At 49.9% G+C, this 26,942-nt stretch overlaps 2 protein-coding genes across 3 annotated transcripts in view; both read right to left on the bottom strand.

Moving 5' to 3' along the window:
* The window catches only part of QRICH1 (glutamine rich 1), a 66,552-nt gene extending 53,961 nt beyond the window's left edge, over window positions 1-12,591 (bottom strand). Inside the window, exons 1-2 of one of the 2 annotated variants that reach the window (XM_007984181.3) lie at window positions 12,419-12,591; window positions 10,875-10,934 (exon numbers count right to left, since the gene is read on the bottom strand). The gene's annotated coding sequence lies outside the window, so the exon portion shown is untranslated. The remainder of the gene's footprint in view (window positions 1-10,874; window positions 10,935-12,418) is intronic. The other variant, XM_007984179.3, reaches the window with a different exon arrangement.
* Window positions 12,592-14,441: 1,850 nt separating this feature from the next.
* On the bottom strand, window positions 14,442-23,822 carry QARS1 (glutaminyl-tRNA synthetase 1). The gene is made up of 24 exons (XM_007984186.3): window positions 23,673-23,822; window positions 23,380-23,527; window positions 22,921-23,030; window positions 22,689-22,764; window positions 22,406-22,470; window positions 21,510-21,563; window positions 21,296-21,356; window positions 20,919-20,990; window positions 20,711-20,796; window positions 20,446-20,532; window positions 19,600-19,699; window positions 19,406-19,484; window positions 19,216-19,324; window positions 18,987-19,117; window positions 18,787-18,879; window positions 18,536-18,673; window positions 18,369-18,456; window positions 18,135-18,278; window positions 17,891-17,995; window positions 17,606-17,698; window positions 17,359-17,486; window positions 17,198-17,264; window positions 16,998-17,123; window positions 14,442-14,584 (listed from the first exon to the last, which is right to left on the bottom strand). The coding sequence occupies exons 1-24, from the start codon at window positions 23,787-23,789 to the stop codon at window positions 14,534-14,536; spliced, it is 2,328 nt and encodes a 775-aa protein (XP_007982377.2). The 5' UTR covers window positions 23,790-23,822; the 3' UTR covers window positions 14,442-14,533.
* Between the last annotated feature and the right edge of the window lie 3,120 nt (window positions 23,823-26,942).

Raw genomic sequence — 26,942 nt, 5'->3', positions numbered from 1 at the left:
TTACTGCAACCTCAACCTCCTAGGCTCTATCGATCCTCCCACCTCAGCCGCCCAAGCAGCTGGGACTACAGGCATGTGCCATCACGCCCAGCTAATTACTGTATTTGTTGCAGAGACAGGGTTTTGCCATGTTGCCCACATTGTTCTCAAACTCCTGGGCTCAAGAGATCTATCTGCCCACCTCAGCCTCCCAAAGTGCTGGGATTACAGATGTAGGCCACCATGCCTGGCCAAAGCCTTCTTTTTTTTTTTTTTTTTTTGGAGACAGAGTCTTGCTCTGTAGCCCAGGAGTGCAGTGGCATGATTTCTGCTCACTGTAACCTCTGTCTCCCAGGTTCCAACAATTCTCCTGCCTTAGTCTCCCAAGTAGCTGGGATTACAGGCACACGCCAATATGCCCACCAAACTTTTGTATTTTTAGTACAGACAGGGTATCACCATGTTGACTAAGCAGGTCTCGAACTCCTGACCTTGTAATCTGCCCGTCTTGGCCTCCCAAAATGCTGGAATTACAGGCACCTGCCCCCACACCAGGCTAGTTTTTGTATTTTCAGTGGAGATGGAGTTTTGCTATGTTAGCCAGGCTGGTCCCAAACTCCTCGTCTCAAGCAATCTGCCCACCCTCCCAAAGTGCTAAGATTAGAGGCGTGAGCCACTGCCCCCAGCAACATGTCCTCTATTTTAGACAAACATTTAGCTAAGTGAAAATAACTTCTATTTAATCAATATTTTAGTTTTAGAATACAACATTTCATACCAAAGTCCAGAACGTATTTTTTGTCAATCAAGTTTCCAAAGACATGATAAAAATCATTCTGCTGCCTATGTCATCTCCAAATAAATCCTACCAGTCAGTATTTCTAGAATAGTACCTTTAAAAAGTTACTATAAGAAATGCTAGTCCAAATACAAATTTATTTCCTGAGCAAACAGGCAAATAAGCTAGATATTCGGTTGTCAGAAAATATAAAAGCTTCAAAAAGTTACTTGCTATAAACCATCAAAATCCATTCTTTAAGCCTTTCATTAAAAAAAAAAAAAAGCCTGGCGCAGTGGATCACATCTGTAATCCCAGCACTTTGGGAGGCCAAGGCGGGTGGATCATGAGGTCAGGAGATTGAGACCACCCTGGCTAATACAAAATACAAATACAAAAAATAAGCCAGGCGTGGTGGCAGGTGCCTGTAGTCCCAGCTACTCGGGAGGCTGAGGCAGGAGAATGGTGTGAACCTGGAAGGCGGAGCTTGTAGTGAGCCGAGACTGCACCACTGCACTCCAGCCTGGGCAACAGAGCAAGACTCCATCTCAAACAAACAAACAAACAAAAAAAGGTCAGGTGCAGTGGCTCACGTCTGTAATCCTAACACCATGGACTTTGCGGGGCCAAGGCAGGCATATAACCTGAGATTGGGTGTTTGAGACCAGCCTGACCAACATGGAGAATCCCTGTCTCTACTAAAAATACAAAATTAGCTGGGCATGGTGGAGCATGCCTGTAATCCCAGCTACTCGTGAGGCTGAGGCAGGAGAATCGCTTGAACCTGGGAGGTGGAGGTTGCAGTGAGCCAAGATCGCACCACTGCACTCCAGCCTGGAGACAGAGTGAGACTCTGTCTCAAAAAAAAAAAAAGAGGGGGGAGGGGGACTGGGATGATGGTGCATGCCTGCAGTCTCGGCTACTCAGAAGGCTGAAACAGGAGGATGGCTTGAGTAGTCCAGGAGTTCTGGGCTGTAGTGCGCTATGTCAATCAGGTGTCCACACTAAGTTCAGCATTAATATGGTGACTTCATGGGAGCAGGAAATCACCAGGTTGCCTAAGGAGGGGTGAACCGACCCAAGTTGGAAATGGAGCAGGTCAAAACCTCCGTACTGATCAGAAGCAGGATCCTGTCTGTGGACAGCCACTGCATTCCAACCTGGGCACCACAGTGAGATCCTATCTCTTAGAAATAATAGTAATAATTTAAAAGACAAACAAGCTTGAGGTAGGAAACATTCCATAAAACCATTAGAAAATGTCAATACTAAGCTGAGCATGGTGGCTCTCACCTGTTGTCCCAGTTACTTGGGAGGCTGAGGCGGAAGGAGGGCTTGATCCCAGCAGTTTGAGCCTGCAGTGAGCTATTATCATGCAACTGCACTCCAGCCTGGGTGACAGTGAGACTCTATCATTTATTCATAGATAATAAGTAAATAAGCAACCAATTAAGTTAACAGGCTGGGCATGGTGGCTCAAGCCTGTAACCCCAATGCTTTGGAAGGCTGATGATCATTTGAGCCCAAGAAGATCATTTGAGCCCACAAGTTTGAGACCAGTCTAGGCAACATAGGGAAACCATCACTATCTTAAATTTTTTTTTTTTTTTGAGATGGAGTCTCACTCTGTCACCCAGGCTGGAGTGCAGTGGCATGATCTCAGCTCACCACAACCTCTGCTTCCCGGGTTCAAGCAATTCTCTTGCCTGAGTCTCCTAAGTAGCTGGGACTACAGGTGGGCAGCACCACACCTGGCTAAATTTTTTTTCTTTTCTTGAGATGGAGTCTCACTCTGTCACCCAGGCTGGAGTGCAGTAGCACGAACATGGCTCACTGCAACCTCCGCCCCCTGGGTTCAAGCGATTCTCCTGGCTCAGCCTCCCGAGTAGCTGGGATTACAGGCACCTGCCATCATGCCCAGCTAATTTTTGTATTTTTAGTAGAGACAAGGTTTCACCATCTTGGCCAGGCTGGTCTTGAACTCCAAACCTCATGATCCACCCGCCTCAGCCTCCCAAAGTGCTGGCATTATAGGCGTGAGCCACTGCACCCAGCCCACACCAGACTAATTTTTGTATTTTTAGTAGAGACGAGGTTTCGCCATGTTGGTTAGGCTGGTCTTGAACTCTTAACCTCAGGTAATCCACTTGCTTCCACCTTCCAAAGTGCTGAGATTACAGGCGTGAGCCACTACACCCAGCCTAAATTCTTTTATTTTTTTTTTTGTTTGAGACAGAGTCTTGCTCTGTCGCCCAGGTTGGAGTATAGTTGCATGATCCTGGTTCACTGAAACCTTCGCCTCCTGGGTTCAAGCAACACTCCTACCTCAGCCTAAAAAGTACCTGGGATTACAGGCACCCGCCACCACACCCAGCTAATTTTTGTATTTTAGTGGAGACGGGATTTCGCCATGTTGGTCAGGATGTTCTCGAACTCCTTACCTCAAGCGATCCACAGCATCGGTCTCCCAAAGTGCTAGGATTACAGGCATGAGCCATAGCATCCAGCCAAGATTGTGAGACCAGCCTGGCCACCATGGTGAAACCCCATCTCCACTAAAAATACAAAAACTAATTGGGCATAGTGGCAGCCACCCATAATCCCAGCTACTCTAGAGGCTGAGGCAGGAAAATGGCTTGAATCCAGGAGGCAGAGGTTGCAGGGAGCTGAGATTGCGCCACTGCACTTCAGCCTGGGGAAAGAGTGAGACTCCGCCTCAAAAAACAAACAAAAAAAAAGGAATGCTAACAGTAGTTATGCCTGGATGATGGAACCAGAATATTTAAGTTTCTTCCTGTTTAATACTCCTCTGAATTTTCCACAAGTTGTATTAATCTAAGGCTCACGCCTGTAATCCCAGCACTTTAGGAGGCCGAGGCGGGGGGATCACCAGGTCAGGAGATCGAGACCATCCTAGCTAACACAGTGAAACCCCGTCTCTACTAAAAATACAAAAAAACTAGCCAGGCGTGGTGTTGGGCGCCTGTAGTCTCAGTTACTTGGGAGGCTGAGGTCGGAGAATGGCATGAACCCGGGAGGTGAGATTGTGCCACTGCACTTCAGCATGGGTGACAGGGCGAGACTCCGTCTCAAAAAATGAATAGATAAATAAATAACTCATCTTTTTCTACACAGTGGCTATAGTGCAGGAATGGTAACAGACACATAAACAATTCTGGTTGATCACAGTATGATTTTCTTTCAAAATCTGAGAGAAACTAAACCAGCTGAACGACGTGGCTCATGCCTGTAATCCCAGCACTTTGGCCAAGGTGGGTGGATCACCCAAGGTCAGTAGTTTGAAACCAGCCTAACCAACATGGTGAAACCCGTCTCTACTAAAAATACAAAAAAAAAATGAGCTGGGCGTGGTGGCGGGCGCCTGCAATCCCAGCTACTCGGAAGGCTGAGACAGGAGAATTGCTTGAACCCAGGAGGCGGAGGTTGCAGTAAGCCAAGACCATGCCACCGCACTCCTGCCTGGGCAACAACAGCGAAACTCCATCTCAAGAAAAAAAAAAAAAAAGAAAAAGAAAAAGAAACTAAACGATAAAATATCAAAAACTTGTACAAAATAATGAAGACTTAACTTCAAGATGCTGCTCATAAGACACAAAAGTTGAGCCTTTGTAATAAACAGAAATAGAGAAACTTCTAAAAGAGACAAAAGATTCTTAGTTAGCTCCAAGTAAAAGACTTAGTGAGAAGCAGTAAGACATTAAATAAAGTATTTCTGAAAAACACGCAGCCATGAGGATATTTGAGTGTTCCCAATTTCTAAGACTCTGATGAGACTAACAACAAAAACAGAAAATACTCTAATGCTCTTGGGGTGTATGAGGTCTGTAAACAAGCATTTACTTCTAAATGCTTTTAAATATAGCTGCTTTGTAAAATAAATAAACAAATAAAGGAAAACCAGCACTCCCTTAAACAGACCCTGGACATTTTTGCTGGTATAAATTCAAATTCATCACTGATATCTCCCCGTATTTCCTTCTTTTTCTGTTTTGAGACAGAGTCTTGCTGTCACCCAGGCTGGAGTGCAGTGGTGCGATCTGGGCTCACTGCAACCTCCGCCTCCCAGGTTCACACCATTCTCTTGCCTCAGCCTCCCAAGTAGCTGGGACTACAGGTGCCCACCACCACGCCTGGCTAATTTTTTTCTATTTTTAGTAGACACAGGTTTTCACTGTGTTAGCCAGGACAGTCTCCATCTCCTGACCTCATGATCCTTGGCCTCCCAAAGTGCTGGGATTACAGGAGTGAGCCACTGCGTCTGGCTCCTCTGTATTTCCTTCTACTGGAGCTTAACATAGTGCCTGATGCATGGCAATTCTTCACTACATGAGTTACTATTTTTATTATTTTATTACTAGAACATAAGATGGTACCATGGACAAAGGTTACTCCAAAACAACAGTCTATTACATTTCTATAGGTCTGTTTGCAAATTTTTTTTCTTTTTTCCGTTTAGGTACCAAGGGAAGATCCTCATGCTTTCTTGGGTTTCTTATCCCTGAAACCTCTTTTGGGCCCCCTGTATGGCTCTGCAGTGAGTCAACAATCCGTGATGGACTAAAAGAAGAAAGTCTGAGCTGCCTCAGAACCTTACCTCTTCCTTGGGCTTTGAGGCCCCTCAAGGTTCACATCTACTCCAACAATGGCTCTTCATAGCTTAGTCCAGTTTGAACACATTCACATGGGGCTCGGTGCAGCAGCTAACGCCTGTAATCCCCAGCACTCTGGGAGGCTGAGGTGGGCAGATCACCTGAGGTTGAGAGTTCAAGACTAGTCTGGCCAACATGGTGAAATCCTATCTCCACCAAAACCACAAAAATTAGCCAGGCATGGTGGCGGGCACTTGTAACCTCAGCTACCTGGGAAGCTGAGGCAGGAGAATTGCTTGCACCCAGCAGGTGGAGATTGCAGTGAGCCGAGATTGCGCAACTGCACTCCAGCCCGGGCAACAAGAGCAAAACTCTGTCTCAAAAAAAAATAAAATAAAATAGGCTGGGCGCAGTGGCTCACGCCTGTAATCCCAGCAGTTTGGGAGGCCAAGGCAGGCAGATCACAAGGTCAGGAATTTGAGACCAGCCTGGCTAATATGGTGAAACCCCATCTCTACTAAAAATATGAAAATTAGCCAGGTATGGTGCCTGTAGTCCTAGCTACTAGGGAGGGTGAGGTAGGAGAATCACTCGAACCCGGGAGACAGAAGTTGCAGTAAACCGAAATCGCACCACTGCACTCCAGCCTGGGCAACAGAACAAGACTCTGTCTCAAAAAATAATAAAAATAAATAGATAAATAAATAAATAAAAATAAAATAGGCAAGGTGCAGTGGCTCATGCCTGTAAATCCCAGCACTTTGGAAAATCAAGGTGGGCATATCATGAGGTCAGGAGTTCAAGACCAGCCTGGCCAATAGGGGTGAAACCCCGTCTCTACTAAAAATACGAAAATTAGCCAGGCAGGGTACCATACGCCTGTAGTCCCAGCTAGTTGGGAGGCTGAGGCAGAAGAATTGCTTGAACCCAGGAGGTGGAGGCTTATCTCAAAAAAAAAAGTATGTCTTCCATGCTTCTTTGAAATAACTCCATATGTTTATATGACAAATATGACTCCTTACAATGGAAACTGATTTTTTTTTTTCCATGTGAATGTATTCATTTTATTTTTTTTGGAGACAGAGTCTCACTGTCACCCAGGCTGGAATGCAGTGGCGTGATCTCAGCTGCACTGGAGTGCAGTGGCACAATCTCAGCTCACTGCAAGTTCCGCCTCCCAGGTTCATGCCAGTCTCCTGCCTCAGCCTCCCGAGTAGCTGGGACCACAGGCGATCGCTACCACGCCCAGCTAATTTTTTTTTTTTTTTGTATTTTTTAGTAGGGACAGAGTTTCACTGTGTTAGCCAGGATGGTCTCAGTCTCCTGACCTCGTGATCCGCCCGCCTCGGTCTCCCAAAGTGCTGGGATTACAAGCGTGAGCTACCGCGCCCATCCAGGACTGACATATTTCTGTTCTTCTGCCTGGGTTTTGTTTGCTTGTATTTTTATTTTTTTGAGATGGAGTCTCACTTTGTTGCCCAGGCTGGAGTGCAATGGCACCACCTCGGTTCACTGCAACCTCCGCTTCCTGGGTTCAAGCAGTTCTCCTGCCTCAGCCTTCCGAGTAGCAGGAACTACAGGCGCACACCACCAAGCCCAGCTAAATTTTTTTGTATTTTTAGTAGAATCGGGGTTTCACCATATTGGTCAGGCTGTTCTTGAGCTGCTGAACTCAGGTGATCCGGCCACTCTAGTCCTCCCAAAGTGCTGAGATTACATGCCCTGAGCCACTGCAGCCAGCCTTTTGTCTTTTTTTTTTTTTTTTTTTTTAAATAAGACAGGGTCTTGCTCCATTACCCAGGATAAAATGCAGTGGTACGTTCACAGGTCACTGCAGCCTCACACTCCTGGCTCAAACAATCCTCCTATCTCAGCCTCCCGAGTAGCTGGGACTACAGGCCCATGCTACCACATCTAGCTATTTTTATTTTTTAGCAGAAACAGGGTCTTGCTATCTTGCCCAGGCTGGTCTCCAACTCTTAGGCTCAAGTAATCCTCCCACCTTGGCCTCCCAAACTGCTGGGATTGCAATCACGAGTCACTGTGTTCCACCCCTATTTCTATTTTTTTTTTTTTTTTGAGACAGAGTCTCGCTCTGTCGCCCAGGCTGGAGTGCAGTGGCAGGATCTCAGCTCACTGCAAGCTCCACCTCCCGGGTTTATGCCATTCTCCTGCCTGAGCCTCCTGAGTAGCTGGGACTACAGGCGCCCGCCACCACGCCCAGCTAGTTTTTTGTATTTTTTTTAGTAGAGACGGGGTTTCACCATGTTAGCTAGGATGGTCTCGATCTCCTGACCTCGTGATCCGCCCATCTCAGCCTCCCAAAGTGCTGGGATTACAGGTTTGAGCCACCGCGCCCAGCCCCCTATTTCTATTTTTAAGGATACTAGACAACTGCAGGGTTTGTGATAGAAGTTATTCCATTAGGCCATTTATCTGCCCCATGCCAGAGGAGTCCCTGGTTTAGGGGCATTTTCATCATGGTTCTATTTTCTTTTCTTCTTCTTTTTTTTTTTTTTTGGAAACACATTCTCACTCTGTCCCCTAGCCTGGAGTGCAATGGCGCAGTCTCAGTTCACTGCAACCTCTGCCTCCCAGGTTCAAACGATTCTCCTGCCTCATCCTCCCGAGTAGTTGGGATTACAGGCGCCCATCACTATGCCTGCTAATTTTTGTATTTTTAGTAGAGAGGAGGTTTCACCATGTTGGCCAGGCTGGTCTGGAACTCCTGATCTCAGGTGATCTGCCTGCATTGGCCTGCTAAAGTGTTGGGATTACAGGCGTGAGCCACTGCACCCGGCCATAGTTCTATTTTCAATCGGGAAATTAACATTTGTATTTTTCCCAAACACTGACGGACTGTAAACTGGCACAACCACTTGCATTATCTAGTGAAGCTGAAAATATCCATTCTATGAACCTGAGCAATTTTACCCATCAGTGTATATGAAGGCACTTTTTTTTAACAAGGGTACTTAATAGAAGAATGTTCACAGCAGCACTGTTAATAGCTAAAACCTGGAAGCAACCCAGACATCTATTAAAAGTGGAATGGATAAATACATTATGGTATATTCATACAACAGACTACTACATAAAAAAATGGGAATGAACAGCTGCACACAATGTGAACAAATTTCAGAAACACTGTATTAAGACAACATAATACAGTATGACTCCATTTATATAAAACTCAAAAAGAAACAAATCTAAACTATCTCAAGGGTTAACAAGATGGTAAAGGTAAAAAGAAGAAGAATGTGATCACAGAATAACAGCTGTCTGCAAGGCCTGAGAAGCTGTGATCAGGAAGGGACCCACAAAGGGTTCATGGATACTGGCATTGTTCTATTTCTTGAAAAAGTAGTAGTTTCGCCAGCATTTACTTTATACTTTTTCATTAAATTGTACAGAGATCGCCTAAATTTACATGGATGGGTAAATATTTCACAAATTTTAAGAAAGAGAAAAACATGGGCGGGCACAGTGGCTCAGGCCTGGAATCTCAGCACTTTGGTAGGCCGAGGCGGGCAGATCACGAGGTCAAGAGTTCAAGACCAGCCTGGTCAACATAGTGAAACACTGTCTCTACTGTAAATACAAAAAAATTAGCCGAGCGTGGTGTTGGGCATCGGTAGCCCCAGCTACTCAGGAGGCTCAGGCAGCAGAATGGCATGAACTCAGGAGGTGGAGGTTGCATCGCGCCATTGCACTCCAGCCTGGGCGACAAGAGTTAAATTCCATCTCAAAAAAAAAAAGAGAGAAAAACAGCCTTCTGACACAGCCACCATTTCTACCTACAGTTTGGCCCTTGCCTGAAGAGTGAGACGAAAGAAGCATTCCTTCCCTCTTTCAGCAAAGGAAGAAATTTATCTATCATGTCTTCATACAGCCACATCAATTTAATAACAGAAATCACAATCTAATGTAATAACTAGGAAAAAATAAAAAGGAAGCATTTAAGTGAAGTCTGGAGAGGACTTAAAACATCTGGAACAAAATGTAGGGCAACAGAATAACAGAAAAGAACAGGTATTAGGCTGGGCGCAGGGGCTCACGCCTGTAATCCCCATACTTTAGGAGGCCAAGGTGGGCGGAGATCACAAGGTCTGGAGATCGAGACCATCCTGACTAACACAGTGAAACCCTGTCTCTACTAAAAAATACAAAAAATAAGGAGGGCATGGTGGCAGACACCTGTAGTCCCAGCTCCTTGGGAGGCTGAAGCAGGAGAATGGTGTGAACACAGGGGGCGGAGCTTGCAGTGAGCCAAGATCTCACCACAGCACTCCAGCCCAGGCAACACAGCGAGACTCTGTCTCAAAAAAATAATAACAATAAAAAGAAAAGAAGAGGTATTCATGTAACACCTAATTCTAAAGCTAATTCAGAATTCAGAAATCAGAGACCCTTACAAATCAAGAGTGGCCATTTAAAAGCCAGACAAGAAAGAAGCACCACACATCAAATATAAACCACAACTAATTAAACTAAAAGAAAGTATATTTAAAAAAAAAAAAAAGCATATCCAAAGTAAGGAAAGACATCCCTGATTCTGAAGCTGCCTTAAAGAAAGACAGTCACGTCCAGAGCCCCTGACTTTGGTTACTTTCCTAGAGCAATTCAAAGTTAAAAGAAAATTAAGCCACTATTTGATCTTTAGTTTGAAATGACAACATAAGCTGGAGAGAGGATGTGGAACTGCAGAGGTTCTCAAAGAGGTATACGAATACTTCATCAGAGAGGACCCGAAGGAAGACATCTAATAAGTAAATCTTAGTTGACAAACTTGGAGAAACATTATTTATAAATACCAGTTTAAAAAGAAGATCTCAAACTTAATAGTTAAAAACAAAGATAACCCAGAACAAGCAAGCCTAAAAAACTAATCAAAATTTGGCCGGGTGCAGTGGCTCACACCTGTAATCCCAACACTTTGGGAGGCCGAGGGCGGGTGGATCACGAGGTCAGGAGTTCGAGGCCAGCCTGATCAACATGGTGAAACCCCATCTCTACCAAAAATACAAACATTAGCCGGGCATGGTGGCACAAGCCTGTAGTCCCAGCTACTCGGGAGGCTGAGGCAGGAGAATCACTTCAACCTGGGAGGCGGAGGAGGTTGCAGTGAGCCGAGATCACACCACTGCACTCCAGCCTGGGTGACAGAGCGAGACTCCGTCTCAAAAAAAAAAAAATCAAAATTTTAAGTGTATCGTAGAAAACCTTTACAGCTTTTCTTTGAACCATCTAGGTCCTTTTAAAAGCTGATGCCTTGCCATGCTTAAATATGCAGGTTCCACTGACTTACATCCTAACAGGAGAAAACTGTGCAAGTAGCAAACTGGCTGAATTCAAAGATGCTATTCTCCCACATCTTCATTTTACAGCACCTAACAGTTTCTGGAAGACAGCACGCAGAATAATTGACAGGATTTGTAATGCTTCACTATTACCAGAAAAAAAAACTGTGCACACATACTTCCAGCATATGAACAATTTCAACTCACCAGTCACCATGTTGCATGTATTTCTGCTGCTTGTCCTGAGTTCTTAAGACTTCTAATATTCTGAAGAAGATAGAACAAAAAAGTTCCTTCCATCCTCAGCCTCTTTTTATTAATAATTTTAACTTTGTTCTTAAAAAAAATACAGTACATTAGAAAGAACTACCCCACCATTATCAAATCTGATGGCTAATTTTACTTCCTGTTAGCTTCCTTTTCCTTAAGCTTAATGGAGCAAGACTGTAAATCATAAACTAGCAGATATTTTGTATTAGAAAACAGAGGTGTATATTTCTCTAGGACAAACCTAGAACTTCCTTGACACTAAAACACAGTGGCAGGGTCAAAAAAAGAACTGAAAAGGACTGAAATCCTACATCAAAAGTGACTTTTACAGTGATACACTGTCAGATTTTAGTAATTTCTGTTGGAGAGTTCTGCAATTTCAAAAAAGGCAAAGCACTGATTCTCAGGTTGTTCAATTTTGTTTTAAGGTCAACTTTTTGGCTGAGGCAAAGGTGGGCCCTTAGTATAACAGACTAAAGTAAGCCCCTCCCACCTACGCAAAAGAAAAGCCTGCGTTTAAGGATTTAAACTGGCATTTTAGAGCTCGGAGTTCACATGGTCCACATAAGCGAATTCCCTTCTGGAGCGCACAGTGGTGACGTGTATGAATTGCGCTTATGGACATATTAATTTCTAATGAAAGATAAGCAGCTACCACTCAAGGGCCATCTAATATTAACCTTCCCTGCCCGGCACAAAGCCCAGTACAAGGTGAGGAAATCCGAAGGGGCTCACTGCCCTCTCAAGCCAACAGGGCTTGGTTTCCGAAGCAGAAGCACCCTACCCAAGCACCCACACCGTACTCGGGCCTCAAGTAACGGCATTCTTTGAGGAGAACGGGCAATCTCGCCCCCCTCACAGAGGAGTGGAGCCGCAAGTCAGACAGCAAAGCTGGTTGGTTTCTTTCCAGGCCGAGGCCACGGATGCCCGGGAACGTCACCAGACCAGAAAGGACCCAATCCTCAACCTTCCCCGCACAACGAGCCTCGGCCGGCCCTCTGCTCAGCAGAAGCCTCCTGCGCGCTCTCGAGGCGGCACCGCCACCCAACATCAGAGCGCGCGCCCCAAAACGGGGGGGGGTTGTGAAGGGCGCGCGCCACGGAAAGCCGCTCTTGCCCGCAGGCCACAGCTCCTAGAGGAAAGATATCCGGGCCGGGAACGCGCACGTCGGCGGCCACGCGCACCGAGAGCCGCACAGCGCGCGCGCGCCCGGGCGTAAAAACAGGCTCAGCCGCGCGCCCGCACCAGCGCGCGATCTCGCGCCGCGCCCACCCAAATCTCCGGCCCACCCCTCCCCCACCCACAAGGCGGGGTGCGCGAGCCCAGGAACGTTTTCGGCTCCGGAGCCGCCCCGAGTTCTCCAGGGCCCAGCGGTAGCGGCCTGCCTGCCCCCGCCCGCCCCCGCCCGCCGTTGTGTGGGGTGGGCTCCCCGACTCAGGCCCACAGCCTCGCCGCATCCCCGCCCGCACTGGAGCCCTCACCCGGCGACGTCACCGCCGCCGCCGCCTCCGCTCTACCCGCCGGCCCCGCCGCACCGCCAGGGACCCTGGTTCTGCCGTCGTCGCTCCAAGACCGACAGGGTTTTCTCCTCACAGCTCCCTGGGCGCCATCTTACATTCAACCCTCACAGCCAATAGGAGTCGATTGCTCCTCTCGCGAGAATCGGGGCGTCGGATCCCGCGAGATCTAGGACTGCCTCCCGGCCAGACTTAAAGTGAACGCTTCAGCAGGGGAGGCTGGCCGCGCCTCTGGCTGCTAGAGCGGATGGTGGATCCTAGGGTATGGACGGCTCGCTCCGCCCATGGACGTCCCTCTATGTGGGGTGGAGCTAGGGCCGTGACTTGGCCTAGTAGTGGAGCCTCGGAAGGCTAGGGCTCCAAGCTAGCTCCTTGGACCCACCTTCCGTCGCCCGCCAGAGCCTCCTTTGGTCGAGCACCCCCACGCGGGGCGGGGCCTGGCCGGGCTCGGCCTCTCGCTTAAGGTGGACCCCACAAACTTCTGTCCTGGGCCTGGCGTCCCCAGGCGTGCCCTGCCTGGAAAGCCTCTAGGTTGCTCACGTCCTGGAGGACTCAGCATCTGGAACTCCCGCCATCTGCTGCCATCTGAGTTCGGCCTTCAGCAGTTGGGTCCACCTTAAAGCGGGCCCCCGGGTAGCCTAGTGTTTGTATACAGGGAAAATGTGGAAGGCGTTAAAGCTGCAGGCACACTCAGGCCTCAGCGGCAGCCCACACTGCCCCCAGAGGGCTTCCAGCCAGACTCTTTTTGCCTCGGAGCTTTTGCCCTTGTTCCTCTTTTCCTGGCAAACTCCCCGAAGTCTTTCGTGATTCCCTTCAGAAGTCACTTCGTTAGAGTAATCTTTTCTGAGGTCCAGGCTGGGTCAGGAACCTCTTCCAGTCTTGCACAGGCCCCAGGGAGACCTCTCCCATACAGTGCATGGTCACCCATTTCCTCTCCCTTGAACTTGGAAGGGCACCACAGCACGTATGCCTCATCTCACTGTGCCTGGCACGTAGTAGGCACTCATGCTGAATGGGCTGGGCGCGGTGGCTGACGCCTGTAATCACAACACTTTGGGAGGCCGAGGCGGGTGTATCACCTAACATCAGGAGTTCGAGACCAGCCTGGCCAACGTGGCGAAACCCCGTCTCTACTAAAAATACAGAATTAGCCGAGTGTGGTGATGCATGCCTGTGATCCCAGCCACTTAAGAGGCTGAGGCAGGAAAACTGCTTGAACCTGGGAGGCAGAGGTTGCAGTGAGCTGAGATCACGCCATTGCACTCCAGCCTGGGCAACAGAGTGAGACTCTGTCTCAAAAGTAAAAAAGAATTACATACTGATTGGGCACAGGGGCTCACGCCTGCAATCCCAGCACTTTGGGAGGCCGAGCTGGGTGGATAACATGAGGTCAGGAATTCCAGACCAGTCTGGCTAACTTGGCGAAACCCCTTCTCTACTAAAATTACAAAAATTACTCGTGAGTAGTGGCACCCACCTGTAATCCCAGCTACTTGGGAGGCTGAGGCATGAGAATCGCTTGAACCCAGGAGGCAGAGGTTGCAGTGAGCCGAGATCGAGCCACTGCACTCCAGCCTGGGCTACAGAGTGGAACTCCACATCAAAAAAAAAAAGAAAAAAGAAAAAAAGAATTATATGCTGAATGATCAGACTGGGAGCTAGGACTCTCTTCTTCAACCAGCAGAAACAAACCTTTTAGATCCCTCTGGCACAGAGGTCCTAACCATGGACAAACACCCCAGAGCCCTCCATTCCCTCAGGTCAGGTGCGGAGGGTATGAATCCCACCCAGGCCCCCGCTGCCTTTAAGCACCAAAAAGTGCACCAGTCCTTTCAGAGCTGTCAGTACCACTCTGTTCTGGGAAAGCCCATTCTCACAGACAAAATGTGCAAAAGGCACAACTCCGTCCCCCAACCATACCACCACCACCAGCATGTCTCCAGGGCCCTCAGATGCTAGAAGCACAGAGGTAACACACAGACTCTAGGAGAATTTAGCTGTTCTTTATTGACATAGAATTTGGGGTGGCGAAGGTAGCCCCAGCCTCCAGGAGGATGAGGTAGGTTCAGTGCTTCCAGCTCACACCTTTCCTGGGTCTTCCTTCAGTGTGACAGTTCGGTTAAAAACAAGCTGGAGGGCAGAGGGAAAGGATGACCATCAACCCAGAACAAGGCCAGGGAGGCCTGGGCAGGTTTCAGCCCAGACACCTCCCCCTAACTTCCTTCTTAAGCCAAAGAAGCCAAGGGACTAAGGGTCAGGAGACCCAGGTCCTCAATAACTTTGTGACTTTGGGTAAGGGACTGGATGGGGCTCTAAGCTGTAGTATTATGTGGACTATAACAACCACCGTGGGGGTCTAGGGTGTAGTTTTATATGGATTATAACAACCACCATGTTTGTCCCCTACTTTAAGGAGTAAGAAAGACAGGGTGGGCTGGTGCAGTGGCTCACACCTGTAATCTCAGCACTTTTGGAGGCTGAGACAGGCATATCATCTGAGGTCAGCAGTTCGAGACCAGCCTGGCCAACATGGCCAAACCCCATCTCTACTAAAAATACAAAAATTAGGCTGGGCGCGGTGGCTCACGCCTGTAATTCCAGCACTTTGGCAGGCAGGCGGATCACGAGGTTAGCAGATCGAGACCAGCCTGGCTAACACAGTGAAACCCCGTCTCTGCTAAAAAAACAGAAAAAATTAGCCGGACATGGTGGCGGGCGCCTGTAGTCCCACCTACTCCGGAGGCTGAGGCAGGAGAATGGCGTGAACCCAGGAGGCAGAGCTTGCAGTAAGCCGAGATTGTGCCATTACACTCCAGCCCGGGTGACAGAGTAAGACTCCGTCTAAAAAAAAAAAAAAAATTAGCCGGGCACGGTGGCATGTGCCTATAATCCCAGCTACTAGGAAGGCTGAGGCAAGAGAATGGCTTGAGCCAGGGAGGCGGAGGTTGCAGTGGGCAGAGATTGTGCCACTACACTGCAGCCTGGGCGAAAGAGTAAGATTCCATCTCCAAAAAAAAAAAAAAGAAAAAAAAAATTAGCTGGGCATGGTGACATGTGCCTGTAATCCCAGCTACTTGGAAGGCTGAGGCAGGAGAATGGCTTGAGCCTGGGAGGTGGAGGTTGCAGTGGACCAAGATGGTGCCACTGTACTCCAGCCTGGGAAACAGGGCAAGACTCCATTAAAAAGGAAAAAAAAAAGGATGGCAGTGTGGCTGGGCACAGTGGCTCATGCCTATAATCCCAGTACTCTGGGAGGCTGATGCAGGAGGACTGCTTGAAGCCAGTAGTTCAAGACCAGCCTGGGCAACATAGTGAGAACTCGCCTCTACAAAAAATTTTAAAATTAGCCAGGCATGGTAGTGTGCACATGTAGTCTCAAGCTACTCAGGAGACTTAGGCAGGAGGATAGCTTGAGCCCAGTAGTTCGAGGCCACAGTGAGCTATGATTGCAGCACTTCACACCACCCTGGGCAAGAGTAAGACCCCGTCTCTAAAGTAAATTAAAAAAAAGGTTATTAGCTCCGTTAATGAAAAATATTAAAAATAATTTTTTTTATATATATATATATATTTTTTTTTTTTTTTGTAGGCATGGGCGTTTCACCATGTTGGCCAGGGTGGTCTCGAATTCCTGACTCCGGTGATCAGCCCGCCTTGGCCTCCCAAAGTGCTGGGATTATAGGTATGAGCCACCATGCCAGGCCCCAAAAAATAATAATTAAAAAAAAAAAAAAAAAGTCAGGCACAGTGGCTCATGCCTGTGATCCCAGCACTTTGGGAGGCCGAGGCGGACAGATCATGAGGTCAGGAATTTCAGACCATCCTGGCCAACATGGTGAAACCCTGTCTCTACTAAAAATATAAAACATTAGCCGGGCATGGTGGCAGGCGCCTGTAATCCCAGCTACTCAGGAGGCTGAGGCAGGAGAATCACTTGAACCTGGGAGGCAGAGGTTGCAGTGAGCCGAGATGGCGCCATTGTACTCCAGCCCTGGGCAACAGTGCAAGACTGCGTCTCAAAAAAAAAAAAAAAAAAAAGGCCGGGCACGGTGGCTCAAGCCTGTAATCCCAGCACTTTGGGAGGCCGAGACGGGCGGATCACGAGGTCAGGAGATTGAGACCATCCTGGCTAACACGGTGAAACCCCATCTCTACTAAAAAAAAAAATACAAAAAACTAGCCGCGTGAGGTGGCAGGCACCTGTAGTCCCAGCTACTCAGGAGGCTGAGGTAGGAGAATGGCATGAACCCGGGAGGCGGAGCTTGCAGTGAGCTGAGATCCGGCCAATGCACTCCAGCCTGGGCGACAGAGCAAGAATCGGTCTCAAAAAAAAAATAAAATAAAATAAAAAATAAAGGCAGCCTTCATACAAAATTTTGTGCATAGATTTATCCTCAGCACCAGTTTCCCATTAGTAGAATATGAATACTAACTCCCTCAGGTGGTGTAGATTAACTAAGGGAATATATGCAGAGCACTTGGCACAGTGAATGGCAGCCACTGTCACTGCTGTAGATGAGGGCAAGTGGGTAAAGTCAAGCACCTTTCCCTGATGGCTGTCTGGATCCACGGAGAAGTATCCAAGACGCTCAAACTGGAACTTGTCGAAGGGTCTTGCCAGGGCCACAGAGCAGTCCACTAATGCTGCCTCCACCACGTGTAGTGATGCCTGCAGGCAGGGAACTCAGGCAACCATCCAACCAGGAAGGCCTACCTCCCCAACCCCAAACCTCATGAACCTACCAGGTTCAGGTCACTTAAGAATCCACCAGGCACCTCAGTAGGATCTTCAGGGTTCTTGTGCTGGAATCTGCAGCCAGAGTGAAGGTCATACCCCCAGCTGGACAGCCACAGCAGGCAATGTGCATCTGGTACCTGCCCCTACCCCATCTCTGTTCACTCACAGTCGCTCATAGAGGCGAACCTCACACATCAAAGGCTGTGACACCCAGTGAATAAAGGCCTTTGGCTTCTCTCCAGCATCTGCCCGTCTGCAGGTCACCTCCAGACTCTCTACAGAACCACTGGGGCCCTAGAAGTAGGGGGAGGGGAGCAGCAATTAGATCCGGGAACCACAACCAGGATTGTAGGCTACACTCACATCCTGGCCCCAGCAGGCACTGCAGTAGGAAGGCTGCAGCTGGCTCTCACCTTGACAACACGCTGTAGCTCAATGACGTAGCCTGTATGCCTCAGGCCCACAGGCTGGCCCCAAGCCAGGCGCTTAAATCCTGGCTCTGGCTCCTAGACATAGGAAGTGGGGTAAACACAAGAGGCTGCAAGGGTCAAACAAGTGGTGAAACTTCCCTACCCCCATGTCTGGCAAGGATTGGTTCATCTGAAGCAGGAAGTAGATGGACTGACAGAGATAAGGAGATGAAAGGTTCCCAGGACCAGACTCAGCAGCAAACGGGACCCTCCACCCCCACCATTTACCTCCTTGAAGTCAGTCCTCTCAATGAAGACAATGGGTGCAAAGGGAACCTGATGGAAGCCTTTGGTCTCATCAGCTGGGAAGTTGGGCACCTGGATGTCCAAGGACTATAGCAGGAGACAGGTATAAGTCATACTCAGCATGAGGACCCCCATGCCCAGAGCCAAGTGTATCTCCAGCTACACACACACACACACACACACACACACACACACACGTGCAGCACACATGTTGAGGCAGGCCCACCTTGGTAGCAGGAAAGTTGGTGATGATGACCTGTAGTGACTCCAGCACAGCCATGGCTCGTGGGGCTGTGTCATTCAGCACATCACGCACACAGGCTTCTAGAAGATGTGGCTCCATTGTGGTCTGTGCCACAGTCACTCCCACCTGGCAGGAAAGTTCAGCATCAGTCACAGCTACAATCACAAACTGCCACACTCAACCCTCAATCTGTCCACCCAACCTGCTGGGCTATACCCGGGCACAGAAGCTGTTGATGGCCTCAGGTGGGAAGCCCCGCCGTCGCAGGGCCGTGAGTGTAAAGAGCCGTGGGTCGTCCCAATCCCTGTGGATAAGAAGGTTGGTGAGAAGGCCTTTGGGAGTGCATGCCATTAACCTTTCATAAGCCAAACAGCCACACCTACCGCACAGCACCAGTTGCTACAAGCTGGAGGATCTTCCTCTTAGAGACAACAGCATAGTGCAGGTTGAGACGGCCATACTCCCACTGCACAGGGCAATAGATGTCCAGTGCATTGCAAAGCCAGAAATAGGAAGAGCGTCTGAGGTGGGAGAGTAGGGTTAGGACTGGCCAGCTCTGGAACCAGGCAGAGACCACGGGAAGGGCTGCTGGAATTCCATTGGCCCTACCACCCCATGGACCCAGCTCCCTCACCGGGCCTGGAATTCCTTGGTGCAGAGTGAGTGAGTGATGTGCTCGATGGAGTCACAGAGGCAGTGTGTGTAGTCGTAGGTGGGATAGATGCACCTGTGGGGCACAGGCAGTGGGCCCTACCATCCAGCCCTACTCTGCCCTATCCCATGGCCCATCGTCCTGCTCCGCAGCCCCCCCATCCCACCCCATTCTACACCCACCATTTGTCCCCTGTGCGGTGGTGTGGTATATACTTGACTCGGTAGGCAACAGGGTCCATCTTGCCATCCTCCATCACCAGCTTCATCCGTAGTGTGGCCTCACCCTCTGAAAACTTGCCCTTGCGCATTGCCTGAGGAGAACAAGGACTCAGGCTGTCTCTAAGCACAGGGGCATTTCATTCTGAGCACCTTGGCCCACCCAAACCCAGATGTTCCTCTAGGACCCCACCTCAAAGAGCAGCAGTGACTCCTCCGTGGGACGGTCTCTCCAGGGTGAGGGCAGAGTATTATGGCCTTTGAGCTCCTCTACTCGCTGGTGGCACACATAAGCCAAACCCCTGTGGGGAAGGGGTGTGAGTGCCCAGCATGGTTGTGACCTAGTCAGCCTGCCTGGCTCTACGTTATGGCCTTGGCCTTACCTGCGGATGAGCTCCACAGCCCACGCATATAGCTGGTCAAAATAGTCAGAGGCATAGGTCACTTTGTAAGGTGTGTAGCCTGGAGCAAAATGAGACAAAGTATGAGCAGCCAGCCAGAAACACCCAGTGGCAGGCCATGGTCCAAGGAGAGGCCCACTAACCACCAGCCCTTCTAGGCTTTGTCCAGTCCATACCCAGCCAGGCCACCATATCACAGATGGCACTGAAGAATTTTGCTTCCTCCTTCTCAGGGTTGGTGTCATCAAAACGCAGAAAACAGATGCCATTGTTGGCCTAGGAAAGTTGCACCACCTGTGAACTCCCATATCATCCATTAGCCCCACAATCCTGTTCATCAAACTAGGATATTCACAGAGCACTCTCATGTCAGATCTTTTTTTTTTTTTTTTTTCTGAGATGAAGTCTCGCTCTGTCGCCCAGGCTGGAGTGCAGTGGCACGATCTTGGCTCACTGCAGCCTCCACCTCCCGGGTTTCTCCTGCAGCCTCCCAGTAGCTGAGACTACAAGCATGTGCCACCATGGCCAGCTAATTTTTGTATTTTTAGTAGAGGTGGGGTTTCACCATGTTGGCCAGGTTGGTCTCAAACTCCTGACCTCAAGTGATCCACCCACTTTAGCCTCCCAAAGTGTTGGGATTACAGGCATGAGCCACCCCACCTGGCCTCATGTCAGAATTAAAAATGCCTTCAAGAGCTTCTCTCACCTTCCTGCATCTAAATGTCTAGATAAGGCATCTCTTACACCAACTTGGGACAGACAGCATAGCATCTTTCTAGGCCTACGGACTGCACTGGCAACTCCCCCAAATTTGAACTCACTGACTCCTCAGAGGGAGGGAGCTATTTATTCCAATAAGCTCAATAGATTCCTAGGTATCTGTCACACATGTGGTTCCTTTCCGTGGTCTCTGTCCACCTGGGTACATTATTGGGAGCAGACAGCAAGGCAGGGACATGGTATCCACTCATGGGAACCTCTAGTGGTCATCTTGCTTGCCAGGTGCCTAGACACATGCTTACCTTGGCATAGCCAAAGTTGAAATTGATGGCTTTGGCATGTCCAATATGCAGGATTCCATTGGGTTCTGGTGGGAACCGGGTACGTACCTAAAATAAGGGAGATGGGAAAAGAGAAATAAAATCAGAGCTCAGATGACCCTAAAGAAACAGAAGTTCCCTCCCAGGAAGGCCATGGTAATGGGTAAGATGGGGCAGTATGGAGGCAGCCCAGGCACTCAGGCAGGTGTTTGATGGCACAAGCTCACATGACCACATTCCCACATACCTGCCCACCAGTAATCTCCAGGTGCTGCTTTAGTAGATTCATGGTATGTGGAGTGACCACATAGCCGGGGGTCTTGTAGTTTTCACCTGCCAGGACCAGAATAAGCCTAAGGACCAGGCTGCAGCCAAAGCCTCTGACCCTAGGGGCCTGACTATAGGAGCTGCTGCCAAGATCCAGCCCTCCCTAGGGTTTTGACATGCCCACTAACCAGGCTTGTGGAACTTAAGGGCCTCCCCCCGGAGCTGCTCCATCAGAGACAGGGTCTGGTCAGCAGTCTCACCTGTGGGGAAAAAAACAAGAAAAACTTGTCTTCTGGATATGTTTATCATATCCTACAGCCAGAACAGAACGGAGTAGACCCCTCTTCCCTCAATTCCAGAGACAAGAGATCTAGAGCCAGACATCTGAGGCCTCTCACGCCAGTCTCTGGGCAAAGGGAACAAAGAAAACACCAGGAATCCCAGTCTTGAGACAGAAGTCAGGGTACTGAGTAAGCCAAGGGCCTGAGGAGCCTGTAAGGACTCTTCTGAGGAGGTTCAGAAGTCAGGGAGCTGAATGCCGTGACAGGAGCCTCAAGCTTCTCACCATTCTCCATCACATCTTTCGCTGTCCTCCGGTCTGTTTCTTCCAGCCGAGCTTTTGCCACCTGAAAGAAGCCCCAGGTGCTTCAGAAAATGGCATCAAATTTTCTCTTGGACAGGGTCTTGGGATCACTGTGGTCAGACACTTCCTTCCCCAGCCTGAAGTCTCACCATACCTCACCTCACCCTCAGGGACTCAGGGCCATGCCCAGCCCTACCTTGGGCTTCTTCTCCAAATCAGCCTCCAGCTTGGGGCCCAGAAGGTGGAGGACCTGAGCAGAGACCAGAGTCAGGCAGGGACAGGAGTATTCTCTTTCAAGGAGCCCCTGACTGATCCTACCCACCCACCCAAGGCTTCCTGGCCTATCTACCAGCACTGACTGAAAGATCCTACCTAGCCCATCCCACCACTTCTCATGTGGGTCTGCTAGTTTAAAATGCTCTTGCTCTTGTTGCCCAGGGTGGAGATGCAATGGTGTAGTCTCAGCTCACTGCAACCTCTGCCTCCTGGATTCAAGCAATTCTCCCACCTCAGCCCTCCTGAGTAGCGGGGACTACAAGTGCCCGCCAGCATGCCCAGCTAATTTTTGTACTTTTTGTACAGATGGGCTTTTACCATGTTGGCCAGGCTGGTCTTGAACTCCTGACCTCAGGTGATCCGCCCACCTCAGCCTCCCAATAGTGTTGGGATTACAGGCGTGAGCCACCATGCCCTGCCCCCTCCCACCTTTTTTATTGTTGTTGATTTTGAGACAGGGTCTCACTCTGTACCCCAGGAAGGAGTGCAGTGGTGCAATCAGAGCTTAATGCAGCCTTGACCTCTTAGGTTCAAGGAATTCTTCCACTTCAGCCCCACAAGTTGCTGGGACTACAGGTATACACCACCATGTCTGGCTAATTTTTAAATTTTCTGTAGAGACGGGTTCTCACTATGTTGCTCAGGCTGGTCTTGAACTCCTGGGCTCAAGTAATCCTCCTGCCTTGGCCTCCCAAAGTGCTGGGATCGTAAGCGTGAGCCACCGTGCCCAGCCCTCCTCCTGCCTTTTATCCCTTAGTGGACCAGGCCCTGTTCATGCCAGTCTTTGCCAGCTTCAGCTTAATGAAGCATGCCCACCTGCATGTCCACTTCATTCTTGATCATTTTGCCATCTGCCCATTTGAGCACAGCCCGAGCCTCTCCTAGAAGCATAGGCACAAGGAGCTGCAGAAAAGCAAAGAGTACTCCCCCCACCTCCTTTCCAAGGAAAGGTCCTGGCTGACCACGAGAACCAGAGCCTGAGCCCAGCCAGACCACTTTAAGTCACTCCTGTTCCTTCCCCCACCTCCCTCTCACTTGTGCCCAGAAGAAAAGGCACGACCAGAGAGAACAATATAGCCCCCTTCCAGGCCCTGCTCACCCATCAGCAGCCCCATGTTGAAATGGTAACGTTCCACCAGGAGCTGGGGCCGGTGCCTGTTAATGGCAGCCTCCACCTGCAGAAAGCCAAACCATGTGGTTCAGGAAAGCCACCTTTAGAGATATTCTGGGAACCCACACCCTCACTCCGGGTCTTCCTGGGGAGGGAAACTGAGCCACTCCTTTCCATGGCCAGGACTGGGGAGGCAGACGATGCCTGGGGAAAGACTCACAGCCTCCTCAATCTGCTCTGGGGTCACAATGACACCCACGCCACATTCCTGCTCAAAGTCCACAGTGTCGATGGGGTCCAAGGGGTGACTCCGCACATACTCAAGGGCAGCTGAGAAAAAAGAGCCCGTGAGTTTGTGGCATCTCTGCTCCAAGAAGTGGACAGACAGGGTCCTAATCTCATGAAACTTGAAGGACAGTCTGCCCTCCTGAAAAGTTAAGCCCTGGCACCACTACCCTAGAGGACACAGGGAAGAAAGAAGCACGTGTCGAGAGTGGATCCCCCTCAGACCCTGACAATTCCCTTGTCAGTCTCACCATAGGCCACCCCCTCCATGCCTCAGTGCCTGTGCAGAACCAGGTGTCTAGAAAGAAACCGGAGGACTTGGCAAAAGGGAAGACAGGGGTCTTGGCTGAAGGGAGGCATTGGTGCGAACTGGCAGGACAGGTAGGAGTCTCACCGCTTAGCTGGGGCTCAGTGTGGATCTTCTTACTGGCTATGTAGCTTACAAGGAAGGAGAGACGCCGAGTATCCCTGAGTCGGGAGGCCAAGCCATATAACAGGGTCCCGGTAGCCTTGTCAATGGTGGAACCCAGGGTCTGCTGAGCCTGGGGTCAGAGGGGTCAAGAGAGAAGCCCCGCGCTCAGTGAGAGGAAAGAGCGGGACAAGTGAGGCAGGTCGGGTTCTGGACCCCGCCCCGCGCTGTGTTGCAGCCTGGTACGCAAACCAGGCCGGAGGCAGAGGGGCTCGCACCTGAGTAGCGGCCTCGCGCAGCTGCGCGCTCAGAGCCGTGTTCTTGAGCGTCTCGCGGGCCTTCTGCTCGCTCAGGCCGAGGCTAGTGAAGAGCGACAGGGAGTCCAGAGCCGCCATCGCAGAGACACCGGAAACCAAAAGAAACTTAGGACCGCGTCTGCAGGTCGGCATTCACTCGCTGACCAATGAGAGCGAAGCCTCCGGGAAGAGCCAATGGTGTCCTTCCTTGGCGGTAGGGGGCGGGGCGCTCCAAGGTCGTCTAGCCCATTTAAAGAACACGGGGCGGACAAACCGGCCTTTCCGGGGGCTTCGCTTCCGCCTCCGTGGAACTGGGCACCTGAAGGGGTGTTGGCGGACGGCAGGGCTTTTGGAGATATTTGCCACGTACCTGGAAGGAAGGTGTTCGGCCCCGAGGCAGGAGGAAGACACAGTCGTGGTTTTGCTCTGACTTTTCTACTTCAGCCCTGGGAACTCCATCTCAATATAGTAATTGTCCTCGGGGGCAAATGCGAGTCCCTGTCGCGCTTTTGACGCCACAACTTTGGGGTTGTCATGGAAACAGTTGAGCAAAAATGAAGCCCGGGAAATCCCTGATCCACACTCCATCGCAGAGAATGTGTGGAATGACCGATCCAGGGACCCCATAAGTCCGCCGGTTTTCACGTGCCCACTTGGACACAGCTGGCCAGGAAAGGGAAGGGATGGGTCTGGGCCAGGAGGGACCTCACATAAGTTCTATGATGATTTGGTTTAAAATCTTGGCCTGGCGCAGTGGCTCAGGCCTGTAATCCCAGCACTTTGGGAGGCCGAGGTGGGCAGATCACTTGAGGCCAGGAGTTCCAGATCAGCCTGGCCAACATGGTGAAACCCCGTCTCTCTACTAAAAATACAAAATTAGCTGGACATAGTGGTGCATGCCTGTAATCCCAGCTACTCAGGAGGGAGAGGCTGAAGAATCGCTTGAACCTGGGAGGAGGAGGTTGCAGTGAGCTGAGATTGTACCACTGCACTCCAGCCTGGTGGACAGAGTAAGACTGTCTCAAAAAAAAAAAAAAAAAGAAAAACAGAAAAAAATATATCATCCCACACTTACCCTCTTGCCTCTTGCCAAAGCATTATCAGGGAAACCACAAGCAAATTAGACCTTGAAATCCCTCTGCAAGCCTTTGAGAGAGGATATTTTATTGAAGTTGGGAGAGGGTGGGACAAAGGAGATGGAATCTTCATGATTATAGCTGTTGTGCTTGGGAATCTCCCCACAGTCTCACTGGACTTCCAGGATCTGCTGGCTAAAACAGAACAGAGACTTTGTGTGTGTGAAAAGGGACTGAGGTAGGGGGTTGCAGAGAATGAGCAGCTGGTGGTGGGATGGTGGAAATCCCCAAATTTGAGATTAGAGCTCTTGCAGAAATTGGTGATGCTCATACTTATGGACCTTCAAGGAATAGGCAGGATCCTGACTAGTCTGTATCTATATTCTGTGTCTTTTGTGCCCACATCCCATTAATGACCAAACTCCAAGTCTGGGCCTACATCTGGACACCACCTAATGATCACATAGCAGGTGCTGACCAGGGCCACATGCTGTAACACTATCCAGGTCCAATGCTGTCTTGGGGCTTCCCACATCTCCATGTCCCGGTGGCCCCAGCCAGATGCCTAGCCCTGCAGTGCACCGCATGAGAAAGGCCAGGTGCAGGAGTTAAGCAGGGATGCAGATCAGTGGTGCTAAGGACAGGTACCAAGAAGCAGAGCCATAGCCACACCAGCCTTTCACCAAATTTGAAGCTGCAAGTGCCCAGCCCACCATAAAGGTGATGAGCAAACCCATGTAGAGTGCCTGCCACTGCCACTATTTCTTCAGTAGCTGATGCTGCCAAAAGATTAACTGTAGCACCATCACCAAGTCCTACAGGTCTGGTGATGGCCCCCTCAATGAGATCAAGATCTGCACTCCCTTCCCTGGTTACTTCATGATACACTGTGGACCCCATGGCTACAAGTCATAGGATGAGGCAGTAGCCCCACCAGTGCCACCAAGAATGCCACAAATGGTAGTACCAGTGGATGTCCAGCTAGTCCCCTAGATGTCTACGACTTGCACAGAGCAGAAATGTTAAATTGTATGGGCCCAGTCTGGAGGTTAGCCTACCTGCATGAGCCCCTGGCACTCCTTCCAGGAAAGTCAAGAGAAAGATGACCAAGTGGAAAAAACCAGGCAGCAGCCAGCAAGGCCCAGTCGTGGAATGGACAGAGGTAGGGTCCAGCAACCTCCTGGGCTCAAACGATCCTCCCATCTCAGCCTCTGAAATATTTGGGACTACAGGTGCATACCATAACACCCAGCTAATTTTTATATTTTTAAGTAGACGGTTTCACCATATCGGTTTCACCATGTTGCCCAGGCTGGTCCTGAACTCCTAGGCTCAAGCTATCCTCCCACCTCGCCCTAAAGTGCTGGGATTACAGGCATAGGTCACCACACTTGGCCAGTTTCAGAAACTTTTTTTTCTTTTGAGATGGAGTCTTGTTTTGTCGCCCAGGCTAGAGTGCAGTGGCGCAATCTCGGCTCACTGCAACCTCCGCCTCCCAAGTTCAAGTGATTCTCCTGCCTCAGCCTCCAGAGTAGCTGGAATTACTGCACCCGACTAATATTTATATATTTTGTAGAGACGGGGTTTCACCATCTTGGCCAGGCTGGTCTCGAACTCCTGACCTCATGACTCACCCACCTCGGCCTCTCAAAGTGCTGGGATTACAAGCGTGAGCCACCACGCCTGGCCAAAGAAGGCAGGCTTCAGGGACTCTTAAGAGAAGACTCTTAAGGCTGGCAGGCCCCAGCACCCTGCCTCCAATAGAAGTCAGACAAGATTCACTCTGGTCCTCTCTGCTTGTCCTCTTTTCAGGGCAGCAATATCTACCCCACAGCAGTTTTCCTCCTGCTCTGTTACCCGCAAGGATGCAGATGGTATTCAAGTTACAGCAAAGAAAAAGCTGAGAACAGAAGAGGAGGAGGAAGATGTCCCAGTACTTCTGTCCCCCAGGTCCTCCCTGACTTGTCTGGCTGTCAGCCCCAGGCTGCTGTGGTGAATGCACCTTTTACTCCATACTGTCAGCTCCAGTGTTTCATATACTACTCTGTCCCTTGGCCATATTGAGATCCTGACGATGCTTACCACAGCCGCCTCTTATGTGGGATCAAAGAACAGCAGGTAGGCTCCAAAGAGCTGATAGCACTGGGGGCTTCATGACATGAGCTGGGACCCCATC

This window comes from Chlorocebus sabaeus, chromosome 22, assembly GCF_047675955.1.
Source record: "Chlorocebus sabaeus isolate Y175 chromosome 22, mChlSab1.0.hap1, whole genome shotgun sequence".
NCBI lineage: Eukaryota > Metazoa > Chordata > Mammalia > Primates > Cercopithecidae > Chlorocebus > Chlorocebus sabaeus.
This window is presented reverse-complemented; position numbering and strand designations above follow the sequence as displayed.